Source organism: Sarcophilus harrisii, chromosome 1, assembly GCF_902635505.1.
Source record: "Sarcophilus harrisii chromosome 1, mSarHar1.11, whole genome shotgun sequence".
NCBI classification, from domain to species: domain Eukaryota; kingdom Metazoa; phylum Chordata; class Mammalia; order Dasyuromorphia; family Dasyuridae; genus Sarcophilus; species Sarcophilus harrisii.
In genome coordinates, this window is record NC_045426.1 from 216,717,899 (window position 1) to 216,736,622 (window position 18,724).

The 18,724-nt window shown below is 39.7% G+C and overlaps 2 protein-coding genes across 3 annotated transcripts in view; one reads left to right on the plus strand and one right to left on the minus strand.

Moving 5' to 3' along the window:
- Window positions 1-3,865, minus strand: part of LOC100930244 — a 30,848-nt gene extending 26,983 nt beyond the window's left edge. Inside the window, exons 1-2 of one of the 2 annotated variants that reach the window (XM_023497333.2) lie at window positions 3,848-3,865; window positions 2,202-2,314 (exon numbers count right to left, since the gene is read on the minus strand). In XM_023497333.2, the coding sequence (XP_023353101.1) occupies window positions 2,202-2,243 (42 nt within the window). In that variant the 5' untranslated portion in view covers window positions 2,244-2,314; window positions 3,848-3,865. Of the gene's footprint in view, window positions 1-2,201; window positions 2,315-3,503; window positions 3,657-3,847 lie in introns of those variants that run through there. The other variant, XM_031936953.1, reaches the window with a different exon arrangement.
- A 5-nt stretch (window positions 3,866-3,870) lies between these two features.
- Window positions 3,871-14,198, plus strand: EXOSC3 (exosome component 3). Its single transcript, XM_023497320.2, has 4 exons — window positions 3,871-4,354; window positions 9,687-9,836; window positions 12,258-12,409; window positions 13,368-14,198. The coding sequence occupies exons 1-4, from the start codon at window positions 4,046-4,048 to the stop codon at window positions 13,567-13,569; spliced, it is 813 nt and encodes a 270-aa protein (XP_023353088.1). The 5' UTR covers window positions 3,871-4,045; the 3' UTR covers window positions 13,570-14,198.
- The last annotated feature ends 4,526 nt before the right edge of the window (window positions 14,199-18,724 follow it).

An 18,724-nucleotide genomic window follows, 5' to 3' on the forward strand; every position in this document is an offset into this window, starting at 1 on the left:
GAGAAGTGGCAGAGAAAAAAAAAAAAAAGGAATGTAATCTAAGATTACTTTAAGGAGGACTAAATTTTCAGGAATAGAGGTTACAGTCTACTGTCACTGCTCCTCTTTTTAGATGTCCAATAACTATCTCTTTAATAATCCAGTCTAGAATTTCCTTAGGAATCAGTGAACTTAAATTGTGTTTGATACCACAACTTAATTTCTACTAATTTATTTGATTTGATTAGTATCAGTGATTGCTATTAGTGAATTAAGCAGAATTGGATTGTTTGATTTAATTATGTTAGTGGCAGCTAGATTGTGCAGGATTCCAACAGTATATGAAGTCAAGAAGATATCCAAGTTCAAATATGGCCCTAGGTATATGAACCTGGGCAAGTCATCTAACCTTGTTTGCCTCAGTTTCCTTATTTGTAAAATAAGCTGTGGAAGGAAATGGCAAACCACTTCAGCATCTTTGCCAAGAAAACCCAAAGAGGGTTACAAAGAGTCAGCACAACTGAAAAGAAAAACTATAATGCTCTAATTTTAACATTTTAAACTAGGACTAGGTTTAGTAGTGATTGGGATTGGGGGGGAGGGAGGGAGCTGGATCTGGAATGCTGATACTGATAACTGGTACAGAGAAATGCCAGTGAGTAAACTCCAGAGGTCAATACAGAAAGGCATTTGCAATTTGCATTATTTTCTGTTTTGTTTTGTTGCTTAAGGTAGTTGGGGTTAAGTGACTTGCCCAGGGTTACACAGCTAGGAAGTGTTAAGTGTCAGATCAAATTTGAACTTGAGTCCTCCAACTCAGGTTCTCCTCACTTCAGTGCCTGTGCTCTATCCACTGAGCCACCTAGCTGCCCCTCTGCTCTTCGATTTGTACTTGTAGGAAGTTACTTGGAGCACGTAGAATAATTTACTCCCCCAAAGTCTCAAGATCAGAATGTGTAGCGGTGGGGTTTGAACTAAAGTTTTCTAACTCTTTAATCAGCTCTTTACTCACTACCCCATGCTGCCTCTTAGAAAATATAGAAGAGGTGGTCCAACTTGCACGGGCACAGGAAGTTCCTCACCAGGCACTCCTTAGCCTGAGGAAAACACAGAGCTGAGGCCCCTTCTCCCAAAATGATGCATGTCAGATCACCTAGCTCAGATGAACTACATCTTCAGGTCCTGAAAAGAACTGACAGATGTGAAGTGACTGAACTGGAAGCAGGTGCAGATAGAATGCTGGATCTGGAGCTAGAACGAATGGGAGTTCAAATCTAACCTCAAACACTTTAATTAGCTGTGTGATCTTGGAAAAGTCATTTCTCCAACTGCTCTGACACCCATTTTACAGAAACTACAAAAGTAGTTACAAAAATAAAATGAGTGTAACAGCCACTATATCAAAAGGCTGTTGTGAGAGTCAAATTAAAGATTTATAACTGGACCATAATAGGCACTATATAAATGCTTATGTCCTTTTTCTGTGTGTGTAAACAAATACCAGTTTTAACTGAACTTTTAATCCTTACAAGTTACTTCTCTGAGACCCAGTTTCTTCTATAATACACACAATCCCTCACATATATAAAAAGCTTTAAGATTTAGGGGGAAAAAACCCAAAAAAACAAACAAAAAAAAAAAATCATCTCATTTTGACAGCTGAAAAGGTCCTTAGAAGTTATCTCCTACATCCCTTCCGTATTTCAGATGAAGAAACTTGAATCCGGAGTGAGAAAAATAAGACTTGCCCCGAGGACACAGAGTTAAGCACCCGCAGCAAAGCTGGACCCAAGCAGCGGCCGCCTCCCAAGCGCCGGAGAAAACAAATCCCCTGGAAGCGCCGCCAAGTTGGGAAGCCAACACCTAGAAAGTTTCACTTGGGCAGTTTTCCCGTTAGTGACTGCGCTTTCAGAGAAAATTTCTCTAGAATTCAAGTGCGTGTGCGTAGGGGCGCGGGGATGGAGTGCTCCATGGACGGCGCTTTCCGCCCGCACAAGGGCGCCGAGCTTCCCGGGGCGATGGCAGTGGTCTCGGCCTCGGCCACAGGCAGGATCGAGACCGTGCCCGAAGCGCGCGGGGCCGGGTCAGAGGGCACCCCCGACCCCTCTCACCCACCCTCTTCCCCCACGACGCACGCTGCGTGGGCCGCCGCCTCCCACCCCCAGCGGCGCTCAGCTCAGCATCTCTCCGACCTCCCCCGGTGCCCGGGCCCCGCAACCTACCGAGCTCAGCCCCGGGCGCAGGAGGCGAAACAGCAGTGCCATAGTGAAGTGTCCTAGACCGGCTCGGCTCCTGCCCACAGGTCGCTCGCCTTTCCCAAACAGACTTCTAGGGGCTGGAAGAGTAAAACTGAGCTTGCGCCCGCAGGACTCGCAACTACCCCCCCCTTCTCCCCTCCCCGGGAAGGGTCTGCCCCAGCGAGGGAGGGACGGCGCAATTCCGCCCACTTCTTGCCCGCCCCTTCCTCTCTCCCTGCCTTCGCTTTCCCCCTTCTGCATTTTCTTTCCTTTCTCCCTCCCACACCTTCTGCTTCTCTTTTTCCTTCCTTTTTTTTCCCTCTCCTAGTTTATATCTTTTCTTCCCTGTTCTTTCTCCTTTTTAAAAAAAAATTCAGTAGTATTTTCTTTTCCAAATACACGTAAAGATAGCTTTCAAGTTGTAACACTTTGTGTTCCGATTTTTCTTCCTCCTTCCTCCCCTAAATCTCCTGCTCTCTCTTTCTTATCTTCCTTTTCCACAATTTTGGCAGCTTGGTGAGAAGGAATTCCAAACCCAGGCTGAAAGGAAGTTTTTTTTTTTTTTCAAAATCCGCTCTCCTGATTTCAATATTGAAGGATTTTGACCATGACAATGCAACTGCCAGGGACAATCAGTAATAAAATGCTTCTTAGCTGAGAAGTAACATTGAAACGAGTGTATTTTGTATTCTCAGTAGGAAATCATCCATTAAGTAATTTGTCATCAGCCTGTAGGCTTGTAAGAAACATGTTTCTCTTAAACTTCATTACCTTTAGCTACTTATCTTTTCGGAAATGATTTTGTCAATTCTCGTGGATAGATATTTGTCAATTCTGTAGAGATTTTGGAAATCAGACTTATCAGATATTCCAGGTAAGAGAAGCAGTTATTATAAATGGAAAATTGACCTTAAAGCCAGAAAAGGCTTAATAGTATATTGCACAGGAGTACAGGGAATGAGAAACTGGCCTCGGAGCCAGGAATAGTTAAATGCTAGCCTATAAATGCTACTATAGATATATTACATCTATTTTTAAATATATAAAATTTGTAATTTTTGGCTTTAAAATTTGTAAAACACTCTTTAATGTAAAATAGTGTCCTCATTTTATGAAATTGGAGAAAGATTCCAGTGGTCACATCATAATTGAAACTCAAAAGTCTTGCTGATTCTTCTATCCACTGGCTACCTAGTTAGTACCGATGATCCTATAAAGTTCTAAACTAGCACGCGTGACCATGGACAGATCACCTAATTTCAGTGGCCCCAGCAGCTCTTAAATTACCTATGCTTTGCAGAGTAGGGGTAGGTGAGAAGAGTTGAGGGGAAGGGTGGGACAAACTGAGAAGGGAAGAAAATAATCCTTTATCTCGCAGAAGGAACGCACATAAAAAGGAACAGGATCTTGGAGGCGGGGGTCGAGACGCTCCTTCTCTCACGTGGGTTGGCCCTCAGTACAAGGGGCGGGGACTTGAGGTGTTTAGGGGCGGGGCCAGAGTGAGAGTGAGCCTAGTGGGAACGGTCTTCTAGTCACGTGGAATGGAACCACAGAAGGGCGAGTCAGGGGGCGGTTCCAGAGCCGCTCCTCCTCCATTCACGTGAGATGGAGCTGCGGTGAAAAGGCGGTACCTTGAAGGAGAGTGGTGGGCTGCTCTCCCTACTCCCTTGAGATAAAGCCTCAGCGGAAGGGGCGGGGCCGGAGGCGGGACTGCTTTTCCACTCAGCCGTAGAAATTCTGGAGAAAAGGCGGTTTGAGGCGTCTTTTATCCCCTCTCTCCTCCCGCCTGTAGAGGTCGCTCTAGGAGGTGTAGCAGAAGTGGTGTTTGGATGATGGCGGCCTCACAGACCTCCGCCTCGGTTCCGCGGGTGGCGCGGACCATGCTGGGGCAGGTGGTACTGCCGGGCGAAGAGCTGCTGCTGCCCGAGTCGGCGGGACCGGGCACCGAGGGCTCCGCGGAGCAGACGTTGCGCCTGGGGTCCGTGGTGCGGCCCCGCGCCCGCGTGGTGTGCGGTCCGGGCCTGCGGCGGTGCGGGGACCGCCTGCTGGTCACCAAGTGCGGGCGGCTCCGCCACAAGGAACCCGGCGGCAGCGGAGGCGGAGGCGGCGTGTATTGGGTGGACTCCCAGCAGAAACGAGTAAGTGAAGGAGGCCCGGCCCGGCCCGGCCCTCCAAGCTCAAACACGTGGAGACCACGCCCTGGCACGGGTCAGGACTCGGGGTCCGTGTTTGACTTCGGGCGTCTCTCGCCTCAGTGTCCCCGCCTGTAAAATGGGAGAGCCGCACTTCATCATTGCCTGCAGGTTCTCCGAGGCCTGGCGGGTCCCGATTTGAGTCTTTCCTCCCTGCGATGTGCCTGCAGCTCCTTTTTTAGCTTATCCTGCCCCGTCTTGCTCCCCCTCCCTCCTCTTCTCCTCACCTGCAATTCCCCGAGTTTATCCTGCTCTAAAGACTAGGCAGAGATGAATACCACTCTCCTGAACACTTGAATTAATCAATAAAAGTAAAAAAAAAAGAAAAGTTTTTTTTTTTCCCCCGAGGGATTTGTCACACAGCTAGTAGTAAAACTTATAGTGTCTTTAGAACTCAGTCCTCTTGACACCAGAGCCCGTGGTCTAGTCACCCGTCTGCCCCCTCAATAAAAATTCGTTAAATGCCTCTTCTGTGCCCGGCGCTGTGGATACTGAAAGGGACACAAGATAGTCCTCTTTCAGTCTAATTCAGGAGACTGCCTGCAAACATGCACGTTATTGACCAGATAAACTGGATGGAACGAACAGAAGTAGTGGTATTGTTTGTAGAAGGTGGGATTTTAGTTGCAACCCGCTACTCCTTTTACAGAAGAAATAATTGGGACCCAGAGAGATGAATGAAAGCCAGTCATCCAGATAATAAATAGCAGACCTTGGAGTCAAATCCTCAGATTGACTCCAGATCTGCTCCGTTCTGCTGTACCTTGCTGCTCTTTCTCCCAGTTCCCACATCCCTTAAAGGAAATAATTCAGGGGTCCTCAAACTACGGCCCCCGGGCCGGATGCGGCAGCTGAGGACGTTTATCCCCCTCCCCCAGGGCTGTGAAGTTTCTTTATTTAAAGGCCCACAAAACAAAGGTTTTGTTTGGCCCTCCAACAGTCTGAGGGACAGTGAATGGCCCCCTATTTAAAAAGTTTGAGGACCCCTGCACAGTCTAGATTTTAGCATTTGGTAATAGCTCACATTTTAGAAATGCTTTGGTGAAAAACAAAAGAACATGAAGGATGGATTGTCCAAGGGTGAGATTAGGAGCAAAAGGACCTCACAATAGACCAGGAGAGAGGCACACTCATATTAGTTCATATTATAGTATTATATCATATTTGGATCAAGTGGATCTGGGCACAACCCATCTCTGATGTTTATTACTTGTGTGGCCTCGGGCAAATGATCTATTACTCTAGTTTTGCTTTTTTCTCTTGCAATGTAAAATGATGAGGTTGGATTAAATAGCCTCCAAGATCTCTTCAACCTCTTCATAATGTGATAATTTGACCCTAACAACAATCCAGTGAGTTAACTTGTCTCCTTTTGTCTCTACAAGATAATTGTTTTGAGAGTGCCTGCCATAGAAAAATTTTCAGCACCACTTGCATGAACTATTAAAAGGGATTAAAATACCCTTTTTGCTGCTGAATTGTATTTATGCATGTCATGTGACTTCTCCATCCAAAATTCTTCCAAGGACTCTGGATTACTGAATAAAGTTCCAGTTTCCCAGGCCATCTATTAAAAGTTCCTCCTAAGGTTCAACACCACCTTATTCAGATCCAATGAAACTTTGTTGCTTAATACCGTCCGTACACATTCTCAATTGTCCTACCTTTGCTAGGGCCTAAATGTGACACATTCCTATCATCTCATCTCTTAAAGTTGGATTTTACTGCTACTTCTTGTATAAAATCTTTCTTGAACAGTTACAATATATGTTCTTTGAAAGCAGGGATTTTAAGAAATTTTTTTCTTTACATCTCCAATGTCTAGCCCAGTTTATGTCACAATACTTATTAGTGGAATTTATGCAGCACTTCTACCTGTCAATTCATTCCTCTTTCCATGACCTAATATTTTGCTTATAACTTGTGCAGGTACCACAATTTAATTTAAATTTAAGTGCCTCCTATATACAAGCTATTATGTTTAAAGAATGCAAAAATAAAAATCACAAAGTTGCTCTAAAGATGGGAGAGGATAAGTGATAAGTTTATAGATGAAGCATAGTAATAGATTTCATAAAGATAGGATGCAGGGAGTAAAGGAGAAACTAAGGTAAACATTCAACAAATATTTGAAGAGGAAGAGAACATTAACGATTGTTGATGGGAAAGACGGAGCAGAATGACCAATTAGAAGTTTTCAATAGTCAAGGAGAGACTGCCATTTTAGTCATATTGTAGTTGCTTTTGGACATGTGGTACTCTGCTATTAGACTGTAAATTCCATGAGAGCAGAGGTGGGTTTTACCTGTCCTTTGTGTCTCCCTACAGCAATGTTTGGTGAATTGAATGTGTTGGTGTTTTTCTTCTTTAAAATATAACGGTTCTTTCTGGGAGAAAGCAGGTTTCTTGGGGAGGTTTTCTGTAGGCAGCTTTAGTTTCAGTTACAAGTAAATAATCACCCAGAATCGCAGCCAGCTGATAAAAGTTCAGATCTTTTATTGTGTCCTTCAATATAGCCCGGTTAGTTTTCTTAGAGGCCTCTCTTTCTGCTTGGTTCTAAGAGCTCTTGCAGCTTTGTCCTTTGCTTCTGCCTCTGCTTTCTTCAGCCTCCAGCCAGCACCAAGGTGGAAGATGCAATGAATCTCTCTTGTCTCAGAGAGAAGGTTTGCGGGCTTCCTCCCAGACTGCTCCTCTCTGACCCCAGTCAATGTTCCCAAGTAACTCTCCTCAAGCTCTAAGAGCTTCCTCTCTATATATATGATCTCCCAAAGGTTGACTCCTCCTCTGAGAGAATGGGATTATGAGTTATCTCCCAGAGTGCAGCCCCATGTTGGGCGCCAAAATGTTGGTGTTTTTCTTCTTTAAAATAATAATATGAAAATTCTGTCTGGGGGAGAGGGTTTCTTGGGGAGGTTTTCTGGAGGCAGTCTTAGTTTCAGTTACAAATAAATAATCACCCAAAATTGCAGCCACTTGATAAAAGTTCAGATCTTTTATTGTGTCCTATATAGCCCAGTTAGTTTTTCTTAGAGGCCTATCTTTCTGCTTGATTCCAAGAGCCTCTTGCAGCTTTATCCTTGGCTTCTGCCTCTGCTTTCTCTCCTTGGTTCTAAGAGCTCTTTCAGCTTTGTCCTTTGGTCCTGCCTCTGCTTTCTTCAGCCTCCAGCCAGCACCAAGGTGGAAGATACAATGAATCTCTCTTGCCTCGGAGAGAGGGCTTGTGGGCTTCCTCCCAGAGTGCTCCTCTCTGACCTCAGTCAATGTTCTGAACTAAGTCCCCCAAGCTCTAAGAGCTTTCTCTATATATATGATCTCCAAAGATTAACTCCTCCTTCTAGAGGCAGGGATTAAGGGAGGTGTGAATTCAGATATCTCTTTCTAAACCCTGAAATCTCCCAAACATGTGAACTCCAATGAGTACTTAAATATTTCTTGCTTCTATGAGTTCTCTAAAGGTGTGAACACAAGCATCGTTTCTATCAGTTGTACTTAGTACCTTGTTTCAAGTTCTGGCCCAAAATATCTCCTTCTAAGATCAAATCAATCATATTGAACCATGCCAAATTAGATAATTATTGTCTCTATCAACTCTAATGACTTAACAGTTTGTAAAAATTCCAACAGAATGAATGCTTATTACACATTTATTATGTGCTTCCTATGCACTATGCTAGTTGAATGGAATAGTATGACAGTTTCTTAGTTAAGTAGTCCAAGTTTCTGCTCTGAAAATATTTTTCTAAAATTACAGAGAAATAAACATAACTAGATATTTATATGGAAAAATATATAACAGTGGATAAATATCTTTTTTTTTATTATAGCTTTTTATTTACAAGATATATGCATGGGTAATTTTTCAGCATTGACAGTTGCAAATCCTTTTGTTCCAACTTTTTCCCTCCTTCTCCCCACCCCTTCCCCTAGATGGCAGGTTGACCAATACAAGTTAAATACAATATATGTATACATGTCCAAACAGTTAATTTGCTGTATAAAAAGAGTTGGACTTTGAAATAGTGTACAATTAGTCTGTGAAGGAAATAAAAAATGCAGGCAGACAAAAATAGAGGGATTGGGAATTCTGAGTAGTGGTTCAGTCATCTCCCAGAGTTCTTTACCTGGGTTCAGTTCATTACTGCTCTATTGGAACTGATTTTGGTTCATCTTCATTATTGAAGAGGGCCACGTCCATCAGAATTGATTATCATATAGTATTGTTGTTGAAGTATATAATGATCCTTCTGGTCCTGCTCATTTCACTCAGCATCAGTTCATGTAAGTCTCTCCAGGCCTTTTCGAAATCATCCTGCTGGTCATTTCTTACCGAACAATAATATTCCATAATATTCATATACCACAATTTATTCAGCCATTCTCCAATTGATGGGCATTCACTCAGTTTCCAGTTTCTGGCCACTACAAAAAGGGCTGCCACAAACATTCTTGCACATACAGGCCCCTTTCGCTTCTTTATAATCTCTTTGGGGTATAAGCCCAGTAGTAACACTGCTGGGTCAAAGGGTATGCACAGTTTGATAGCTTTTTGAGCATAGTTCCAAATTGTTCTACATAATGGCTGGATGTATTCACAATTCCACCAACGGTATATTGGTGTCCCAGTTTTCCCACATCCCCTCCATCATTCTGCATTATCTTTCCCTGTCATTTTAGCCAATCTGACAGGTGTGTAGTGATATCTCAGAGTTGGACAAATATATCTGGATAAAATGGATAAATATGTTTGAGATAGTTTGAAGCTAAATTTGGATACTAAAAAATTAATCACTGGAATTATTATTCTGTATTGGTTTATATCTTTGGAATTAATAAAAACAAATATTGATTACTTTGTGCAGGGCATTAGACAGAGTGCTTTGTATGCTCATCTAGGTATGTATGATGTTGTGATCCAATGGTTACTGATGTTCTCTCCAAAGACAACAATCTTTCCTTGCCTGCTTATTCTGTGCAGTTGTTGTCCATGACCTCTCAAAAGTTTGCCGGTAGAATCAAAAGCAAAAAAACAACAATCAAAAAAAAGTTGTGTGCCCTCAAACAGCTTAAATTTTTCAGCATATAGCTATATAAATTTATCCTCCTAAAGAGATCTCATTTAGAGAGATGGCCTGTGTTTAGACCAAATTTTTAGACCAAATAATATGATTATGTTAAAATATTATAGTTTTTAAAAGCAGAAATGTAAAAATTTGAACCCTTGACTGGTGAAAATTTTTCTGTTTTCAGATGTCTACATTTTGTGACTTTTCTCTTGCAGTATGTCCCTGTTAAAGGAGACCATGTGATAGGCATTGTGACTGCTAAATCTGGTGACTTATTCAAAGTTGATGTTGGAGGAAGTGAACCAGCTTCTCTATCTTACTTGGCATTTGAAGGAGCCACCAAAAGAAACAGACCAAATGTGCAGGTAACATGGGTTTGTTATTTTTGCATTAAGTGATGTCACAATGATGTGTTTGAAGAAAGATTTTTTTTGGCAACAAATGATGCATTCAGGGTAGCAATTCCTAGTACTAAATGATGTGTTTGGGGTTTAAGCATCATTTGATGAGATTTTTGAGAGCAGTTGTCACCAAATGTTAGGGTTCAGTCATGTGAAGAATTCACGATGGCCATTCTCTTTGGCAAAAAAAGTAGGTTTATTTAGGAGAAGATGTCACCGACAAAATGAAGAGATACATACAATAGATACCAGGAATAATAAATATGAACTAGAGTCCAGGGAGAGCTTATAGTTAGCAAGGAAAGGGGACAGGTTCTATAATGGAACTCATAAGTAACCAAGAGAAAAATATTCCATGAGGTGGGAGATTGCCCTTAACTGATGGGCTAAATCCATAAAAGAGTTGAGTATATCCTAAAAGAAGGAAAAAAACACCATGAGGCAGAAAACCATGAAAAACTGACCAGAAGTGTTCAACAAAGATGGCATGAGCCACAGATAGATTCGTGGAGTTTGACATAACTTGGATTTCTGGCTGGACACAGCAAGGTGTGAGCTACCCATTACCTCCACAAAGAGTAGGGCTATTAAGGTTAAACTAATCTTGATCAATGCCCTTCTCTGCTTGCCTCAGAGAGTAATTCCATCAATACTTTGATCTTTCTTAGCCAACCGTACCTAATTATTCAGGACTTTATCAAAATAAGATCAAATTAAATATTTGTTAAGTACTTAGTACATTGTCTGGTATATAACAGGTGATATGCTTGTTCCCTTGTCTTCTCTTCCATATATCTGAAATAACTGTTCTGAATTCAGTGTCACCTCTATACCATGAATTTACCCAGATGTTCAGCTACTGTATTTAGAAGAATTATCTTAAGACTTAGGTAATTAGCTTCATTCTGCTGCTTTTCTTTTTCCTCATTTGTTTTAAGCACCTCTCCCAGCTGGGCAATGTTTGTCAAAAATCTTTTTTTTTTTTTTTTTTTTTTTTTTTTGTCAAAAATCGTTCCTTAAAGGAACACATGAACTTCACATTCCCTAAAAATATGACTCTTCCAATAGCATAGGCCAAGTACTAAAAATATTCATTTTTTGTTTCATAAGGAATTTTCATTACATTGCTCACTTTGGGATTAGAGAATTGAAACCCTGCTGCAAAAGTTATTTTACTGTGGGCAGATTTGCCACCTTGAAACTTATGTGCAGTAGGAAGTCTTCCTCAGCCTAAACTGCAAATCTGTCAAAACTTTGAGGATGAACTCTGGAGGGAAAAGTAAAGCAAGTGACCTTGCCCTCCCTCCCATAATCCAATTCACTTGCATGAACTTGTATCATCTCCCTGCTGTCTTGATCTTGTTTGAGAACAAAGGACAAACAGGAGACTCTGAGCAGAGCTACCCCTGGGGACCCAACTGAATTGGTCAGTTGGATAACACAACTTTCTTTCTTCCTTTTTTTCAAGCCCCTCTAGATCATTTTTTTGACCCCTGATTAATATCAGAGTGAATATAAATAGCAATTGTCTCTGTTTTGGCCAGAAACCCGGAGGGTCTTCCCCTATCAGATTGTTGTGATTTTTTTTTTTTTTTTTGAGCCTGCTTTAATTCTTACTTAGCCTTAATTATTGAATGGGTGTTGCCTTAGTCAAACAGATTTATTAAAGACTTTAGTTTAAGAAGGCCAAGGTCTCCCTCTGCATCCAGGGCTATCCCCAGTCATCTTGATCTATGGCCACTGGACCCATTGGCTCTGGAGGGGAAAGTGAGGCTTGCCCAGTCCTCCCTCACTTAAATCCAATTTATTTGCAAGTCATGGCATGGTAATACTTAGGTATAGAAGGGTCTGGGTGATCTGACACTTATATACCTAAGCATTACCTAAGTTGGCGAATCTTCCTAAAGCACAATATTGGTCATACAAGCTCCCCTGCCCAAAAAGTTTCCATGGCTTCTTTGATACCTATTGGATAAAATACTAACTCCAATTTAGTATTAAAGGACCTCACAGTCTTGTGTGGGCCACAAAATTTCAGTCTGCAACAAAAATCACTTAGAGCATCAAGCATATTCAGTTTCTTAATCAGTTGGGTTGAAGAATTGCTTTTATAACCATTGATGGATTACCAAAAATAGAATCAGAAGTTTTAATGCTATGGTTGATCCCATTTCCAGAAGTGGGGAAATTTTACGGTTGGCTAAGGGAAATGTCCTATCAATCATCAACACTTTTGTCAGTAGATCTTTACAGGCCATTAGCTACAAGTCATCAGCTATTGGTATCTATCATTAGTTGTTTGTGATTGATAGGGAATAGCAACCAAATAGCAAACCAGATTGATGGGATAGAACATTTACTACCTTATATAACTTATTATTTTAGGTGGGAGATCTCATTTATGGCCAATTTGTTGTTGCCAATAAAGACATGGAACCAGAGATGGTCTGTATTGATAGCAGTGGAAGAGCAAATGGAATGGGTGTCATTGGACAGGATGGCCTGTTGTTTAAGGTGACACTGGGTTTAATCAGAAAGTAAGTACTGTAATCTGGTCTTCTTGCCTTCAGTATAATTTACAGAGAAAATGACCTAAGTCTGAATTTTTGTTTTGTATTGGTATTCAGAAATTTTTCCTGCAAGATAAAAAAATGAATGGAAATTTCAGTACATAAATTAAAGACAAAATTTAGGTGTCTCCAGAATTCATATGATTTGAGAGGTTAGTATAGTGTTTGGTTTACTACTACATTTCCTAGAAATGGCTTCTTCCCTTAATAATAACACCTTAAATTCATGTACTGCTTTATAATTTTCTAAGCACATCATGCCACACTGTGGTGTTATGAAAAACATAAGTGGTATCATGTTTGAAATAATTAATTTTTTCTAAACACTGAACTAAGTCTAGAGGCAAAATTTTAAAAACTTAAAACTTGGAATTTAAAAAAGAGCCTTGTGTTTTGGTCCTACTTCTGAGACTCCCCATAAAGATCTGAGAAATTTTCTCTGAGCTTTATTCTCTTGATTGACAGGCATAATCTTTGAACTGTCTTCCCCCAAGGATTATCTCAGAGAAAAACACTATAACTTTAAAAGTGCTATATCAGTTCTTGTTATTATGGCATCTGGAGGAATAGCATCCATGATCTTTCTTTCTTTATCTGAGGCAATTGGGGTTAAGTGACTTGCCCAGAATCACACAGCCAAGAATTGTTAAGTATCAGAGGCCATATTTGAACTCAGGTCCTCCTGACTTCAGGGCTGCTGCTCTATCCATTCCACCACCTAGCTACCCTAGGGTTGATTTTCTTTTAACCAAAAACCTGTCACATAGTTCAGAAGTAGAAATGGGGGAGGTGAAGATTGGTTAGAAAGAGGAAAACATAATACATGTAATTTTTTGATGTTTATAACTGAAAGCAGAGGGACAAATTTGGGATGTTTCTTTGACTTCCACTTTTAACTTCATTTATTTCTTCAATCCCACACCAGGCTTTTAGCTCCTGAATGTGAAATTATCCAGGAGATAGGAAAACTCTACCCATTGGAAATAGTATTTGGAATGAATGGAAGAATATGGGTAAAAGCAAGAACTATCCAACAGACTTTAATTTTGGCAAATGTTTTGGAAGCCTGTGAACATATGACAACAGAGCAAAGAAAGCAGATATTTTCCAGGTTGTCAGAAAGTTAACATCAATTTCTCTGCTTCATTCTTTATGTGGAATATTGTATGAACTCATGGTAATTAACAATGACAGTTTTGTAAGAACTTTTTCATCTTCAGATGAAATCTTCCCTTCTCTCAAGTTCCTCAAGATGATGTACAATAAAAATTTTTTTTTATTAGTAAGAAAGTCATTAATCTCAGCCATTTAAAAAAGCCATTATCTGAGGGAATGCCCTGTGTAATTCCATTTCGGCTATCTTTGGCCAATCCAGGACCCAAGAATGAGCTGGAGGTTGGGAGGGATTGGGCGGAGAATCACTAGGCAAGACAGCAACAGTCAGTACCTACCACTTGACATTTCCTCTCCTTTCTTGAGATTAAACACACACAGCTTGTGAATGAATGTCAGCCATTAACAAGTGTTTTTTAGTATGTTCTTGGCTCTGCTATATCTCATGACTGTGCTGCAGAGACCTCAGGCCCTAGGTGAGAAGGAACCAGCACACTTGTGAGTGCAAAAACAGCAGGACAGGGACACTGCTGGCTGTGGATACTTGCAGGGATAGGGAGCGCTTGATTTGGGATTCCAGGATAGAGGAGAGAACTGAAGTGAAGCTAGAGGCACCATAACCCCCCACCCCAGATTATACTAATAAATTGTCACTAAAAATAATAAGCAAATGAAAAAGAACCCACCATAGGAACTTAGTATGGGAATAGAGAAAAATAGGAATCCTCTGAAGAGGAGGACACTGAAATAAAAAAAAATAAAGGCTCTCCTACTCCTTAAAATAACATTAAATGGCTCCCTGCCCAAAAAGAATTTATAGAAGAATTCAAAAGAGACTTTAAAAAAAAAATGAGAAAGATTTGAGATAAAAATAAAATAAGATTATCAAAAGAAAGACAACTAACTAGGAGATTCAGAATCTTAAAGAATAAAATAATTCTTTGAAAATGAAAATTGGGCTAGGGAAAGCCAGTAAACTTCTAAGAGACCAAAAAATAACATATATATACACGTAATTTGTATAATAAATTATATACACACATATAAAATGAAAAAAAATAGAATGACACATCCCCCCCCCCAAAAAAAAAAAACCACAAATAATTGGGCTACTTGAAAATTATGACCCCAAAAAAAAGAACCTTAACAAACTAACACAAGAAATAATCAAAGAAAATTTTCCTAAAGTGATAGAACAAGAGGGAAAATATAACTAACCAATCACCACTTCAAAGGTCCCCTGCAAGGAAAAGGAATCCTACATAGGAATATTATTGCTAAATTTTGAATTATTCAAAATAATGATGTCCTAGTGATATAATTATTGGTGTATACTCAGTGTGGGGCATATAAGCAAGATGCTCTCAGGGCCAGAAGGACAAGACAATAAAGGATTTGGACTTTTAACTCCTGGCTGCATTTGGGGTGATTACTGAACTGAAAGGAAGGCTGCTCCCAGAAGTCCCCCAAGAAACCTGCTCCCAGAGAACGTTACATTTTAGAGAAGAATATTATAATCTAGAAAAAAAAACAACCTGAGAAGGAAAATGCAAGCAAACAATAACAGAAAGAGTGAAAATGCTATGTTGTGGTCCACACTCAGTTCCCATAGTTCTCTCTCTGGGTGTAGATGGCTTTCTTCATTACTGAACAGTTGGAACTGGTTTGAATCATCTCACTGTTGAAGAGAGCCATGTCCATCAAAATTGATCATCATATAGTCTTGTTGCCATGTATAATGATCTCCTGGTTGTGCTCAGTTCACTCGGCATCAGTCATGTAAATTTCTCCAGGTTCCTCTAAAATCATCCTGCTGATCATTTCTTACAGAACAATAATATTCCATAACATCAATATACCATAATTTATTCAGCCATTCTCCAACTTTATGAGCATCCATTCAGTTTCCAGTTTCTTGTCATTACAAAAAGGGCTGCCACAAACATTTTTGCACATGTGGGTCCCTTTCCCTCCTTTAAGACCTCTCAAAGAGAAAATTTTAAAAGAAACAAGTAAACAAGAAAATTAAAATATGCTGAATCTACAATTAGAATTGTATAGAATTTACCAGCCGCTACACTAAAGACCACAAGTTCTGGAATATTATATATATATCAACAATGAAAAGAAATGGGCCTATGGCCAAAAATATATCTAACAAAACATTTAATTTAAAAAATGGACAATCAGTGAACTTGCAGATTTTCAGGATTTTGTCTCGATTAAATCTGAAGTCAGTAGATAATTTAACATATAAGAGCTAACATCAAAGACTAATTTAAAAGAACTAAAAAAGGACAGAGTATGTTTTTTATGTAGAAATGTAAATGTTTTAAGATTGACAGTAATTGGATAGTCCAAAGGAACGTCTGGAGCAGAGTTGAGTGTGATCTTATTGTAAAAGGCAAAATCATCTAGGAAAAGGTAAAAATAGCAATTATGCTATAAAAATGAAGTAAAGAGGAAGAGCTGACATCAGTAAGAAGAACTTACATCAGGAATGAATTAAATAGGGAATAATAAATACATACATTTGTGTGTGTATGTATGTATATATCATGAAGGCTCTAACACCACAAAGGGTAAAGTATCCTCCAAAATCTATTATAAAGAAATAAGGGGGGAGAGAATAGGATAAGATAGGGATATAGAAGGATATTAACTTTAACAGGGGTGGGATAAAGTGTGGAGATTAAGGGAAATGGAATAAAGAGGGAGGGAAAGGATGAGGGGACAAGACAAGAAAGGGATCCATGGGTAGGGGGAGATTAAGTAATTAGCAAGACTAGAATAGGAAATAAGAGTTATACACACAAACACAATAACAAGGATCAGGAATAGAATTTATAAGGAAAAAAAAAAAAGTAGGGCTAGTAATCATTGGACTTGGACAAAGTCAAACTTAAAAGATTAAATAAAGAGAGAAATCCACATTATATGTCAGCCATTATTGATGTTTTAGGTGCATATCTATGTATGTATGAATGCAATTGTGTATATGTGTGTGTGTGTGTGTGTATGTGTGTATATAGATATAAATCTATACTTAACTGTAATCTGCTTAGGGAAGGGGGAAGAATAAAGGGGAAAAGTACATAGAGAACAAAAGAATAACCTACAAGAAAGCAAAGATGGACAGTCATGTATGTGTTCTATTATAATTGCTTTCTTAAAATGGAAATGTATTATTACATATTTTGAATTCTCCCTGATGTTCTCTACTGGGCACATGACAATGTTTTATTTTTCCTTTTTCTATTTTTTTATTATTTTTTTCCTCTGGTTACACATTTACATTATTTTTTAAAAAGACACATTTCTTTATGACCATGTTAGGTCTGTCTTTCCCCCCCCCCCCCCTTTTTCTTATTTTGTATTTAGTTTTAAATAAATACATTTGAAAAAAAGAAAAATGCTATCTACCTTCAGAGAAAGAATTAATGGAATTTGAATGTAGGCTGAAGCATATTTTTGGTACTTTATTATTCTTGGGAGGGGGGAGGGGAATGGCCTGAGTTTTCTTTTGCAACATGGCTAATATGGAAATATGTTCTATATCACTGCATATGTATAATCTATGTCAAATTGTTTGCCTTCTGAAGGAGGGGGAAAGAGGGTAAGGAAGGAAGAGATTTTGGAACTCAAAAAAAAATTTGTTTATATGATTTCCTCAGTTGTAAAATTGGGATAACAGCATCCGACTGACAGGGCTATGAGGATCAAATGACCTAATCCCTATAAAGCACTTACATAGTGACAAGCACTTAGTAGATGCAATAATTCCCCTTTCCCCCCCTCTTCCCTTCATGGAACTGAGCCCAGTTGTAAGGAGTCTATTGCTAGCATACATAAAAGAGCAAACTTAAGTCACAGCACTCAAGAAGATGAGCACCATGGACAAGCCAGGTTTCTGATTCTGTTCTTTATATATGGCATTTTATGCATCTTGACTCAAGATCTTCATCTTGAGAAAGTCAGTATCTGTGAGCAATGCCCTAGAGCAAAGGCAATCAGGGCAGTTTTGGGCTAATTTGTGGAGTCCTTAAAGAGACAGCAAAGTGCAGCAAAACAAATGATCACAAATAAACCCCAAGGCATTAGGTGGGCTATAAATGCACTAGACCACATCAGCTATCCCAGGAGGATGACGATGATGGAGTCCAAGTACTATTGACAATTGAATACAAAACTGTATCTGCTTGAAAAAAAAGTTCTTCTCCAAGGTTTTGTCCAAAAAAAAAAAAAGGATCCCTTAGTTTTAGTCTCTTATTTCTTCAGTCAAGAAATAGATTGTTCAGGGGGACAGCTAGGTAGTACACTGGACAGAGCACCAGCCCTGAAGTCAGGAGGACCTGAGTCCAAATCTGGCCTCAGACACTTAGCATTTTCTAGCTGTGTGACGCTGGGCAAGTCACTTAACCCCAACTGCCTCAGCAAAAAAAAAAAAAAAAAAAAAAAAAAGATTGTTCCGTCCATTCCTGGATAAGCTGGCAGGAGGCCCCAAAACTGCCCACTTGATCTAAGTCTCAGCGAAGGGCAGTCTATCCTGGCACCAGGGACAAAGGGGTATTGGTTATTCTCCTTATGTAAGTGATCTGTTTTTGTTCATTGTTGTTCAGGGCTTTCAGTCATACCCAACTCTTTCTGACTCCATTTGGGGTTTTCTTGGGAAGTAGTTTGCTATTTCTTTCTCCAGCTCATCTTAAAAATAAGGGAACTGAGATAAACAGAGTTAAGTGATTTACCAAGAGTCACATAGCTCATCAGTGTGAGGCCAGATTTGAACAAACACCTAAAAGGTTATACATATGGACAGGAATATCAGAAATCCCAAGAATTCAATTAAAAAAAAAATCAACCAGGTAGGCAAATGAAGTTCCCAAGAATAACAGCTGCAAATAAACTTTGTCATAGAAAAACTGTAAAGGATGGAAATCTTGAGAACTCTTAAGGAATGGAGTCCAGAGGCAAGAACAGAAAGATTTTATGGGGCTTTTTAGACTGAATTGGCACAAAAAGTTTTTTAATGTTTTAGCCTTTCAGGGATGCTTAAAGAATTAGCTTAACAGCTGTTATCTTTTGTGGTACAAACACCTATGGAAACAAATTTTACAAATCAATATAAACTTTATATAATAACAAATGTCAATAATAAGGAAACATTTTAAT